Below are 13,834 nucleotides of genomic sequence, written 5' to 3' on the forward strand. Positions count from 1 at the left end.
TAAGGAATTGCATGTTCAAGTTCTGAGTCATTGCTCACGGTCTGTATCCACTGTTACATGCCTGGCATAGCTTAGTAACTGGTACAGTAGCAGCTCAGCAAATGGAAGGATGGATGGATGTGTGTGTGTGTGTGTGTGTGTGTGTGTGTGTGTGTGTGTGTGTGTGTATGTGTGTGTGTGTATAGTTATACAGGTGATGTTCAGACACATTGTGTGTTTTTTCTAAGGTAGCATAGCAGAACTTTTGTTCTGAGATCCCAGTTTCTTGGAGTGTCTGTGAAGTCCATTAAGATAGGGAAAGGGTCTGCTTTAGTCCCACCATGTGATGCTCGGTACAACAGACAGTGCCCACAGTGGTGGTGTGCTCAGTGAAGATTTGAAATAATGACTCCAAAAGCTGATGTTTTAAACTTATTATTATTATTATTATTATTCCTTAAGGAGACAGGGGCTCCGTGTGCAGATGTACCACAAGTCCCATCTGGAGAGAGAGCAGCATTGAAAGATAACAACTAGGTTTTGAGAGTGAGGATTAAAGGGAGAGAGTAAGTGCAATCTGGGAGCAGTGTGAGTCCTCTCCTATGGCCAGAAACCAGCCTGCATCTCCCCTCCTGGCCGGCAGGAAGTGAGCTGGGAGCCACTCCAGGTTTCCTTCTGTCCATCAGTGAGACATCAGGGTCAAAGCGACTGAGAGAAACAGAGGCAGCCAGATGCTCAGGATCCCTAAAAGGAAAACAATTAGAGAGGCATGGCAGGTGCTGGTGGACTTTCGTGCAAAGTAACGTAAGACACTTTCCTACAGACTAGCCAAGAAGGAAGGTACCCTATCTGGACAAGGAAGTTCAAAACAGTTGTCTACACTAAACGGGGTGGGGGTGGGGTAGATTCAGGCTCCATTCTATGTGGACTAGTCTGGAAAAAAAAACAGTAGTGTCTCCTAAAGGACTTGGCGTGTGCCCTTCATGCAACACATAACAGACCCAACCACCCCCAGAGACCTGAAGGCTAGTCACAGAGGACACACCTATGTCATGGGAGAACCGTACTTTCCAGCTCTGCGCTCAGGGGCACAGAGCTCATGCCAAACCCCAGGTCATCATAACAGCCTTCTTAGACCCGGGTTCCACAAGCCAAGAACAGCAATGGCTGTGTGGATTCAGTTTTCATCTGGGGTGACAAATCAGGCAGCAGGCAGCAGAAAAGGACAGCAACAATGTCACCAGTTCCTGACTTTTGTGGTCTGAGGCTTGAAGACTCAAAATACGGAGCTTCTTGTTTGTCTGATAGGCTCAGTGCACGACTAATATGGGTTCTTGGCAAATGATAGCTCTCAGCAAATATTTGTAACCTGTGGAGCAGCTTGTGAGGTGTTAGAGATGAGCTTCAGCTTCAGGGTGTGCCAAGAAAAGGGCAGGTGTGCATGGCCTTGGGGAAGAGGTTTGTAATGGATATATGTGGACATCTGAGTCGCTTACATGCATGCAGGCAACTGCAACTGTGTGTATATCTCTGTATAAAGCATGAACATGTGTGATCTGTGCCTGCAGATAGAAGTGTGTGTAATGAGCATGTGCATACATGAACGTTTGTGATATGTATGTGTATATATGAGTATTGGGATATGTATGCAAATATGAATGTGTATGGTCTGTGTGCACAGATATGAGTGTGTATGATCTGTGTGTAGACATGAAAGTGGGTGATCTATGTGCAGATGTGAGTATGTATGGTCTGTATGCCCGTAAATATATGTGCAGATGTGAATGTGTGCGATCTGTGTGTATATGAGTGTGTGTGGTTTGTATACAGACATGTATGTGATCTGTGTGCAGATAGGAGCATGTGTGGTCTGTGCATACACATGTGAGTGTGTGTGTGTGCAGATAGGAATGTGAATGCTTTGTGTGTATGCAGATATGTACAAGTATGCACACATGTAAATGTGTGTGGTATCTGTGTACAGATAGGAACATGTGCAAACAAACCTAGATACTGTGTTCTCTCAGCTTGTTGGGTTGCACCTGTGTTCCAACACACTACTATGAGCCAGCACAAATGTGCACATGAGTACAGCTGAGGTCCAGTCATTTCCAGAACAAGTCACCTTTGGCAGCCCAGGCTCTGAAGGCTAAGCCCTCCAGTCCACTAAGAACCCCAGATAGAAGCAGGTTACTATACAGAAAGGATAGTTACGTTGCTTACTCAAGTTACTAACTTACTTAAGTTGCTGGAAGCAGCCTTGGATACAGAGGCCTGGACTCCTTTGGGAGAAACAGAAAGATTCATGAGAAGTGAGGTGCATGGCTTGCAAGGAGGCTGAGACTAGCTCCCTCTGTCTTCTCCCCTTGCAGCCAGGGTCATCTTTCTGAAGCCCACTCCCCCACACTAGATCTGAAGAAAGCCTCATCCATAATGCTTTCAGAAGAAAGACAGAAAACACATTGGGATCTACACAGTTCCACAGGGCTAGCCTCGCTTATACTAGCTTAGCCACCACCACTGGCCTAGCTCCCCTCAGTTCTCCTAACAGGCTGGCTTCTCCCTAGTCTTCCCCATCACCAAGACTGGGTCTGGTTCCTTAGTCAGAACAACTTCAAACTCTGTGTGCACTTTCTCCCTGCGCTCAAGGCAACTGCAGTTCTACGCGTCTTAATGGTGCCATTTGGACAGTGTTTCCCCCAAAATGATCCAGAAGATCCAAGGCAGTGGGATCTGTTCTTCTTGTCACAAGATGCTAAACCATGGCAAGCACCAAAGCATGTGCCTGCAATGGACGAATGAATGATTGCACTAGAATTGGTAAAAGCAGAAGGCAGCTCATCGCCCTGATAGTCCATTGTTCCTCACTCTTCCATTCCCAGTCAGACCTAAGAAGCCAGCCTCTGCTACCTTGACTCTTCCCCATTCAGGGACATGACAGAAGAATAAATCTCTCACCTTGCCGTGAGATGGGGCCCAAGTTCAGGACACGGGCCTGATCTATGAAGTTCCCACTTCTCAGTCTAGTACCAGAGCAGCTCTGCAGGGGAAGGGTGACACAGAAAATCACTCATGGTTAAGAGGAAGGTGACATGTGATCCTGGCATGAAAAGTGGGCAGCCAGCTCAGAAGAGCATCCTCCTCCCTCATACAGGAGATAGTGGATCATATCCCAGCCCCAGTCCTTATTGGGATTGTGGACTAGTCACTTCAGCTCACTGAGCTTTTCCAATTGAGGAAATGAGCTAGTAGCTCCCTCGGTGAATTTCTGTGGTGTTTGAATACACCTGAGTTGCACACAGCACTGAAGATTTAAGTTACTGCTATGGGGAGAATAGCTTGTAGTCTGCTAATAAGGTCCACTTATTGGCCAAGCCCCCTGATATCACCACTGTTTCCTGACTGCCAGGTAGCCCAGGTGTCCTGATTGGTCCTGCCCACTCTGTCTTGCAGCTATGTGCCCTTATGTTAAAATAGGAAAATGCCACAAATACGTGTCTTCCTTTATGCCTTTGGCCACATGTCTTGGTGGTAGAGACAGGCACTCCTGCAGACTGTTGTGCGGGGGGAGGGGGTGGGAGGGAGGGGGTTCCAGCGCTCTGTTGTGGGGGAGGAGGAGGAAGGGAGATGACTCACAGGCTTGCACTGTTCATTCACAGCGTCACACAGATACACCTCACAGTGCAGGTAGACAAGGTCGTAATTTCCTGCGAACCGGAACATCTGAACAGAAAACCGGCCCTGAGGGGACTCGCCGTTCTCCATCACCTGAACGGTTGTATCCACTGTGTTTGGACATCTGAATGGGAACATTAAGACATCCGGTGGGGTTGATTAAGCCAAGACTCTGGAGCTCTACTTCTTGGTCTTAAATGCCACGTCGCCATCAGTTAGCTGTGTGACTTTGGGCAGCTGATTAAACTTCTCTGTGCCTCAACGTCTCCATACACATATGGGAATAATGTTAAAAGATAACTGAGGATTACGTTATTTTTTTTCAAAGCGCTTAGAACAGAGTGAGGCACACAATAGGCGCTGCCTGTGACTAGGGCTAAAGAAAAATGATGAAATTCTTCGACCACAGAGTTGGAACAATCCAGAAGTTCGTTCTCATTTACAAGGAAACATATTCAAGAATTATTAAGTATTTTATGCTGTCAAATGTATGTCTGTAATCACAGAAACGAGGGAATCCAGCCAGCCACTGAGCCAACCAAAGTGTGTGTACCTATCTGCAATGCGCACAGCAGCATCCAAACAAACCAACATGCAGAAGAAGCTCTGTGTGTGCCAGGCATTCTGGGCAGGTCCTGCAGTGTGGGCTGCAAAGCCTTTCCCTCCCTGCTTCACTTGTCCAAAGGCCTCTTCTTCACTGTGTATTTCACTTCCATTTAACTGTCTTGCCTTCAGAATTTAATTTGTATGAGGGTAGGTAATTTCATCTCTTCCCCTCACCATGGTACCCACAAAGTCTGGTACACAGCAGACTTTCAAAATATCTGTTTAATTTATCTATAGCCTCTCAAGGAAGAGACAGCACACCGGCACCCTCCCAGTTTCAACCGCTCCTTGGCTAACCATGCCCATCCCTTACTCTTCCCAGCTGGGCACGGCCTGCCTGTTGCTCTGAGCCTGCCTTTCCATCAGATTTCTTATACGTTCTAAGTCAGGGATGCCCACTTGGCCCTCCAGTGAACATATGCAACCCTCTTCAAATATGACGACATATTGTATAAAAATAAGATATTTCAAGAAATACCAAGAAAACCACTTAAATCAAAGCACACTTCTTAAAATGTTAAAACATTTGATATGTGTGCTTTACATACTTGTGAAAATACAGTTGATAATGTGTTACATAATTAGATCTAGGGAGTCCTAATGAATAGCACCTAAAAACGACTGAATAGCATAGGTAGGTCCACAGGGTTGGGTCAAAATGCTAAATTTAAGCTAAAGGAGGATGAACATAAAGATGTATTTCCCCGCTCCCATTAATTCTAAAAATATGACCCCCATCCCCATCCAAATAGAATCCACCGTTTTACCTGTCCTGGATAATGAAGTATTTCACAGGGTCTGTGGCGTTGCTACTGGGCGTGGCATAGCAGTTGGTCATTAGCAGTACAAACCGGGACACGTCACCCCCATCCAGGATGGTGCCCACATACAGAAAAGCCTCTGTGGACAGCAGCACAGAGGGGCCTTGGTAGGGCTGTGTGTAGGCAGGGCTCTGGAACAGCGCCATCCGCACGGTGAACATGCCTGTCCCACCCAAGCTGATGTTCAGGGAACTGCAGAGGAGGAAGAGCCGTTAGAGGACCAGGTTGAGAACATGCGCAGACAGCTACCCTTTCTGACCAGTATTCTCGGACTGTCTCATTCAGTAGCAGGCCTGGACCCCTCACCACTGCTTGGCAGACTTCTGTGAGCACTCAGAGGCATGGGGTGTTAGGGGATGCTGGAGAGAAGCCCTCCCTGACTGAGCAGGTCTGTGGTGGGACTCATCATCAGTGATTCTGGTGTTACAGATCCATAGACCATATCTTGAGTCACATGTCCAAGGCACTGTGGGTGCCCCCTTCCTACCATCCTTCAAAATAGAATAAATTCTTCAGGGACCTTCCTGGGCTTCTTGAGTCTCAGTCTTCAACAGGTAGAAAGAGATGAGCTATCAGGAGCCCTATAGACTTGAGTTCTGAGGCTCTGTCAAGGTGTTCCTTCCAATACCGACATCAGATCGGGCCTTATAAATGGGCTGTTTTTAATCTAAACACTCACACTGGTGTGAATTTCACTGTCTGATCTCTCACAGGATACAGAGAGAGTGGTGTCACATAAAATAAGGTTCATGAGAAATGCCCAACAATACAAGTATCTGCTTCACAAGAGAGAACAGTCTGATACATCTTTGACCCCAGAGAGGCTTGCTCACATACCTGTTGCTCTCAGGCACCTTGAAGGGAGGCCTAGGACATGGTCACATTACTCCAGGGCACTACCTTGCCAGGTTGTACTCCATCCAATAACCCAATATAAGCAAGTCACACACATTATCAGCCCAGCATCCTTAACATGTTTCTGCCGTATGGCAAATGCTCAATGAATACTAGTGTTTGCAGCTGTCATCCTTCCCACATGAGCATCAGTGGCCTGTGGCCCATCATAGAGCATCAGTGGCCTGTGGCTCATCATAGAGCATCAGTGGCCTGTGGCCCATCATAGTGCATCAGTGGCCTGTGGCCCATTATAGAGCATCAGTGGCCTATGGCTCATTATAGAGCATCAGTGGCCTGTGGCCCATTATAGAGCATCAGTGGCCTATGGCTCATTATAGAGCATCAGTGGCATGTGGCCCATCATAGAGCATCAGTGGCCAGTGGCTCTTCATAGAGCATCAGTGGCCTGTGGACCATCATAGAGCATCTGTGACCCATCATAGAGCATCAGTGGCCTGTGGCCCATCATATTCAAAGACTTTCAATTTTACATAGTAATGAGATGTTACTTTCCACCAAAATTGATGGAGCATCCCTGGTTCGCATCTCCAGCTAGCTACCTTTCTACCCAAAAAAGGCACTTCTGAAGAGATCTGTAAATGCCTCTTTAATCGTAGATCTTCAGTTCAGAGAAGAATGGAAGCTGAGATCTAAATAAAAGTTATGCTTGTTCAGAATCCCCTCCAGAAGCAGGGCCACCCAAGCTTTATGAAAAGACAGAGACTGATATTTGATCCCCTTTGCAGAACATGATTGTCCTAAGAAAAGCCACACAAGTATTATTAAAGCCCCCTGGTAAATGAAGACATCAGTTAGACAGTTGCTATGGGTTCCCAAAGCTATCAACTTAATAGATGGCAGAGCCTGGGTTGAAATCTAGGCTCTGGAATTCCTCACTATGTGTCCTCCCAACCCTGCACCCCTAGACTCCAAAGCCAGTTCCCACTTGTCAAGGCAGCTGAAGATCTCAGGAATGAGGGGCTGAGGGATTGCAGGGCTGTGGGGTGAATCCTCCCCAGAGCACTGGAGACCCCTGATGGCCACACCTGACCATGGGCTGTAGGGAGGTCTTCAGGCTGACTTTCATGTCCAGGGGGTAAGAGCATTCAAAGTTGATCCTGATGTTGACGTCACGGATGATGATCTCATTTGCCAGGTAGAGGGTGTTGCTGTAGGTGGCATGGGTTTCATTGGTCTGTGTTGGGTGAGGAGAGGTAAGGAGAAAGAGACATGAGACCCCAAGCAGAGCTTTATAGCCAATGGCTTGGTCTATGGAGCCCTGAAAGCTGCCCTCCCAGTCTCTGTGTTACAATAACAGTCACTTTAGGAGCAGACGTCATGTTCCAGACACTGAGCTACATTCTCCTCCTGCATTGTTCTACCAATTCTTCCCACAACCTAAAGAGGCAGAGCTGCTGAATTCCTGCTTTGTGGATAAAGGGATGGAGGTTCACGGTTCCTTGAGAATTGAGTCCATCCATGCAGAGCACAGGATCTACAAGACCTGAATGGTGGCTGTGGGTTCTCCATAAAACCTGGGCTAGTTCCAAACCTGCAGGTTTCCTCTTGAAAACTGAGAATCACGTTTCATCTCACACTGTCCTTGACAGTGGCAATGTCTCCCTCCCCTCCTTTCCTTTTGCTTATCCCCATTTTCTTTCCAGGGATGGAGTCAAGAGGAAACTAGGTGCCAGCCTCACAAACATTTAATGGTTGATCTTCACAGAGGCCTCTGGGGGTGACACTCTTCTTGGGATCCCTGAACATAGACAGGCTTGCTTCTGGTCCCATTGTGAACCTTAGTGGTTGGAAGCCATCATTGTCAGCCTAGCCCTTCCTTTCCCATCTGCAGAATGGGGAGTCATTCTTACAGATCAAGCTCACACCAGACACATGGATTAATTTAACCCTAACATCCCTACAGAGAAGTGGCAACCCCTCCGTGTTGAAGTTACCTAGTCAGGTCAAACAGCTCACCCAAAGATCCAACAAGGTGTGGACTTAGATCTTAAATAGGCACCAGTCATTCCAACCCTGATATTACCACGGGCAAGGACTTACCCTCAACACTGTCCCACAGGGGCCATCCTGGGCAGGTGTCACCACGGACATCCAGTCTCGTTCACCCCTCTCACTGAAGCCCGAGCACTGGCTGTCACTCAGGTACATGAAAACCTTCATAAAGCCCGCACTCTGGAGCTGGCATTTGCTGAGGGATATTTTGATGTCATTGGTCCCACACTCTAGCTTGTGATCCAGAAGAGATATATCTGAAAAGGCCAGATACAACAAGATTAGGAATCTTCTCCTCCAGGACCAGACACATCCCCCGGGACACAGCATGCTTGCTGGACTGGCCATCAGATGGTGGCATTGAAGATGCCTTGGGTTAATCATAGTCCCCTCTCAGCCAAAATTAAATTATGAACATCACTGTGTGGATCCAATCATCAACCATCCAGCTCCATGTTCCCCTAAGAGTGCATTGTATATACAATTTAAGGTAGTTTGAGGGTCTTTTTCTGGCCCTGCCTTAAACAACATCCAACCAAGATGAAAGAAAAAAAGAGAAAAAAGAAAACATTAATTGCCACCCTTTGGTATCCTTGCTACACACAGGTGCCAGTCTTCCCATTGGCAGTGACTCTGAAGATGTTGTTGGTTAGTTTCCCTCTCAGATAAAGAGCAGGCTCAAAGTTTGGAGTAGGCAATAAAGAATAACTAGAATTTTTCCTTATTTTTCAAGTATTCGGGAGGTGGTGTAATGGCTCAGTGGGTAAAGGTTTTTGCTGCCAAGCCTTACTACCTGAATTCATTCCTTAGGACCTATATGATAGAGAGACAAAGACTCTCAAGTAAGTTTCAATTTTTTGGAAGTGTTTCTTAATTTTTCCTTTTCAGTGTGGAGCACTGCACATCTGTAGAAGTGCAATGACTTCCTTACCATTGTGCTCCTTTTTACATTTAACGTTGTGACATTTTACTTGTAAATGCAACAAAGACACCCACACCCTGACAAGCTCAAGGAAGCAATCCCACCAAACTGGAGAGGAACGTCTTCATCACATTTCGCTACACAGACAGTACTTGGAAACAAGCAACATCAGACGGTCTGACACAAGTCTGGAAAAGACCTCACCATCTTCAATGACACCATGATGAAACTGGCTGAGAGAGGCCCTGGCCCACGGCCAGCATCCAGCACTGGCCACAGAACGACCAGCTGCAGTCAGTTTCTGATGTGGCGGGTGACTCGGTAATTTCTGGTTACTTCTGGTTACCTAGGGTGCCTTTGGAGCCCATTGAGGAGGAGCCCCAAACAACCCAGAGTCTTAGTGACCTTTCCTTCTCACTGATTGGCTATGTATCCTCTGGTCCCAGACCCACACAAGCATGAGCCTCACCCCTAAGCGCTGATCACTTTCTCAACCCATCTCCCTCTGGGCCTCACCTGTGATATTGAAGTCCTTTTTACACTGACAGCGCCATCTGCCGTTTTCTGATATGCAGTCCTCGTCCACCCCGCACTCTTCGCAAGTCCCCTCCACGGAGCCAGGATCTGAAACATCATCAAGACAAACAGTCAACCCCTTGTTCCTCTAGACTCCTACAGACCAAGGAGGTAGGGTGCAGCTCTGCTCACCTGTGCAGTAAGCCAGATTGCATTCGGGGGTCCCCGTCAGGTTGTAAACATAGTAGCCACCTGTACAGGCCTTCACCTGAATCTCTGTGGACCACAGACAGCAGTGCCCGCTCCAGTGCGCACAGGCCGTGCGGCTCACGATGCCCTCGTTGCTCGACGGATGCGAGCCATTGAGCCACATGGGCGCAGCTGTGTTGCATCGCTGGACCGGCACACAGGTCTCGGCCATGTTCACGCCACCCTGGCCCGTGAACCGGTACCAGCCTTGCAAATGTGTGTCACAGGAGTAGCCGGCACCATACTCTGTGCTGCGCCAGTACTCGGCCAGGGTCTCATATAAGTTGCAGGGGTCTACACACACTAGTGCTCCCCCCGGACCCTGGGGCAAGCAGTCCATATCCGGACCACAGGAGCCTGGGGAGCACTCACAGTGCCGACCATCCCCTTCGTAGCCCTTGGGACACACGCACGAGTAGTTGCCCTCCCTGTTGACACAGGTAGCTAGTGCATGGCAGTCACTGAGTCCCAGCTCTGTGCATTCATCCACATCAGTGCAGCCCAGCCCAGGCGTCAGACGGAAGCCATCCTGGCAGACGCACGCGTAGGAACCCAGTGTGTTCACGCAGACGCTGTTGGCAGAGCAGTTGTGAGCCTGAGGGATGGCACACTCATCCACGTCCTCACACTCCAGCCCGTTACCGGTGAAACCCAGATGGCAGAAGCATGTTGTGACCACTCCATCCACCATGCAGGTGGCGTTGCTGTGGCATTCGGAACACTTTACTGCTGGCAGAAAAAGCACAACCTCAGAACCCGGCAGCTGGGCAGATATCACCCAAACAGATTCTTTCTTGCTTCTTAAAGTACTGGTTACCTTACTGGCACCCCTGGAACCCGCCCATCCAACCAACCGAGTAGATTCTCCTATTCATCTAGTTAAGCATGGCCTTTCCTTTGTGCCTTCTTTTAAAATGTCCACATTGTCAGATCCAAGGGCAGAACACACAATATCCTCGGTAACTGGGGAGGATGTGTGACGAAGCTGCCACTCCTTCCTAGTCTGCCCAGGTCCTCTCTCTGCCTCTGCAGCCTTCACCAAGACCCTGCCCTGTGTCCCTTCTCTCTGAAGACTGTTCCCAGCCCATTTGACAAGACATTCACACTTGCTTTCAACACTGGAAAGGAAAGAGTTGTTTAGCATCATTTACTGCGTGTCAGACACAAGGATGTGCACCCTTTATTCTAGAGCTTACTTACCAGCGGCCCCCTTTTGATTTATCTTTATTTACAGACATGAACATTGAGACTCAGAGGGGTAAGTCCCTCACAAGTTGCCAAACATGATGTACATACATGGCATGACCACAGAACATGTGCTTTTAACCACGACCCCACAGTTGTATTTACTCCAGGATGGAAGCCAGGTGGAACGGCCCCACACTTAAAGAAGAGGGGCCTATCAACTACCCAGGGCTGTTCAATTCGCTTATGTAACTGCGCATGTTTGTGACTTTACAATGAAGCGCAAGAAGGATTCAGAGATGCTCTAGCCCAACATCAGCATCACCCAAACTTTGTAATTTCTTCAGAGTCTCGGGCCTCTTGTCAGACATACTAAAGCAGGATTTGCATCTTGGCAGAACTTCTGAGTGGGTCTCGGCACATTACAATCCATGAAATGGGCTTAGGATACAGATCATGTCAAATGCGCTAAAAGAAGGATTAAGATTGCTTAATCTTAATTAAGGATTTACTTAATTAAGGATTCAGTTAAGCTCAGGGAACGGTACTACATACACATGCACACACACATGCACACACACACACATGCACACACACACACACACACACACACAAACACTCGTACTCACACTTACTTGCTTCTGATGAATCATTGGCTCCAGCTACAGTGAGCCAAGGGGTTACCACCATTACCACCAGCAACCAGGTCAAAGAGAACAGCCACCTCATGCTTCCTGCTCGTCCCTCTAGTTCTGGTACTGGAACACCTGCCCAAAGGTAATGATGGGTTAGGTGTTTTCCCTTGTGTTTCTGATGCCTGGAATCCCGAGAGCAGAGATGAGTGAGGCACATGTGTGGTCTAACTCCCCTCCCCACAGACAGAAGAAATGCCTCGGTTGTGCACCGTTGATCAGGAAAACTGCCGGGCTGTAGCTCTAGCTTTGGTGGGCTTCTGTGTGTGTGGACACACCCCTGCACCTTACCCATACCCCATACCCCATACCCATCCACCCATGCTCCATGTACTGCACATTATGAAGAGCTGAATCTTTTGTTTGGAGCAAAAAATCACAAGATGGGGTGGTGCTCTCTACTCAGAACCTTATTAGAGGCAGCTTTGGGTTTTTACAGGTTGTTCTTGATTGTCTGAACTTACAGTTTGCTCACACCGAATTATTCATACAACAGATAGTTACTGATTGGCTGCTCTGTGCCAAACAAGGAGCTAGACACCAAGCAGAATAACGAATACAATTGACATCTTTAGACAAGTCATGTAAAGGAAAGACACAAGATAAGGAACTCTGGAGATGACTAACTTAACAATATGGCATATTAATGTTTTTCAAAATGGTTGTGGTTGCAACAGCCAAAATCATTCTAGATGGATACTAGTATTGCCCTAAGTTTTACAGCAGCAAGCGAGGATGGCATCAGAGGTAGACTCTTGGAAACTGAGCTGAAACAGAGGCCAGTCCCTGAGTCACCTCTCACAGCACTGTGACACCAGGTGACAGGTTCTAGTCTTCTCGTCTGTGCAGTAGGGACCTTCTCTTCCACTGGCTGGTGTATAGGAACTGTCGGGCCTGCTTCTCTCTGCTCAAAGAACTTGTACTGCGATGACAAATGTTCTCGGGACTGGGGAGATGGCTCAGGAGTGACGAGCACTCGCTGCTCTGGCAGAAGTCCCAGGTCAGGTGCCCAGCACCCACATTAGGCAGCTCACAGCTGTCTGTAATTCCAATCCAGCCTCAGTGGGTACCCACACATAAATGCTGCACATAAATTCATGCAGTCACACATACACTAACATAAATAAAATGATAGATATTTTTTAAAAAAACAAATATTCTTTCACCTTCTGAGTCTGAGATATAAGAAACACACACAGAGACACAAGTAAAGGTTTATAAGATAACTCTTATCCTTACAATGTGTGTTGCCTGCTGACATGGTCTATTTAATGAAGAAAATTCAGGTAGAAACTACATGATATAGTTTGAAAAGCACTATAGCACTCCTATGGCTAACTAAACAAAAGCAAGGACCCAGCACATAGCAGATGCTTTTGTTGACTGCCACAAGCCCAGTATCTAGCACATAGTGTGTGCTTCAAGAAAACCACTGGATGCAGGAAAATCATCTTGCATGGCTATTTCAAAAGCTTTGCCTCAAAGAGAAGGAAGTTGATATGTCACAGATCACAAAGTTGACTATCAGTGGAGTAATGAATCTTTCTGCTCTTACCCCAGTATCCAGATGCTAAATTTCCTCTCCCACCTCCCTAAAGGAGAAAGAGAGTAGATAGAGAAGAAGTGGATCCAGGAGATGACAGCTCCAGTTTGCCTTACCTGAACCCAGGAGGACAGGACTGGTCCATTCATAAGTAGGTGCTTCTGATCAATATATATACACCTGCCCTTGGCAGGCACTCATTCCTCCAGTTATTCTCTGCTCCTGCTCCTTGAGATTGTTCCTGCGGGGGCAGAATTTTTCTTTCCTTTTGGCATAGTGTTCACCTTTTCCAAGCCATGAGACCATGGTTGTTATTTTTCCCTAATAGTTAGAGACACAAAATTATTGACATTGAAGGTCACACGTGTTCCTGGGAATACAAGGTCTCCGTGTTTCAACTTTTGGCAGCAAGACATTCCTCAGTTAGACATTAACTGGCAAAGCAGTGCCAAAATGCTGAGCTTTCCCTTGGTCCTGGGCAAGGACAAGGTGGGACCCAAGCCCAGGGGACCCAGCAGAAGACAGTATCTAAAACCTTGGTTCTGGGCAAGGACAAGGTGGGACCCAAGCCCAGGAGACCAAGCAGAATACAGTATCTGAAAGATCCCTGTGTTAGGATAAAAGGAGTACTAGCTTCAGTCTGGAATACACACCTGCTCTGAGGAACAGCCTCAGATCAGCTCTCTTCTCCAGAGTTCAGACAGGAGCAGGAGAGTTGCTGAGAACAGCAGTCCAC

At 47.5% G+C, this 13,834-nt stretch overlaps 1 protein-coding gene across 1 annotated transcript; it reads right to left on the bottom strand.

Annotated features, from left to right (window-relative positions):
* Positions 1-498: 498 nt before the first annotated feature.
* Umod (uromodulin) lies at positions 499-13,379 on the bottom strand. Its single transcript, XM_038316531.1, has 11 exons — positions 13,215-13,379; positions 11,499-11,630; positions 9,622-10,407; positions 9,430-9,537; positions 8,040-8,248; positions 7,025-7,173; positions 5,028-5,273; positions 3,616-3,778; positions 2,938-3,019; positions 2,220-2,261; positions 499-723 (listed from the first exon to the last, which is right to left on the bottom strand). Exons 2-11 carry the CDS (start codon positions 11,590-11,592, stop codon positions 662-664), a joined length of 1,941 nt encoding a protein of 646 aa, XP_038172459.1. The 5' UTR covers positions 11,593-11,630; positions 13,215-13,379; the 3' UTR covers positions 499-661.
* Between the last annotated feature and the right edge of the window lie 455 nt (positions 13,380-13,834).

Source organism: Arvicola amphibius, chromosome 1, assembly GCF_903992535.2.
Source record: "Arvicola amphibius chromosome 1, mArvAmp1.2, whole genome shotgun sequence".
NCBI classification, from domain to species: Eukaryota; Metazoa; Chordata; class Mammalia; order Rodentia; family Cricetidae; genus Arvicola; species Arvicola amphibius.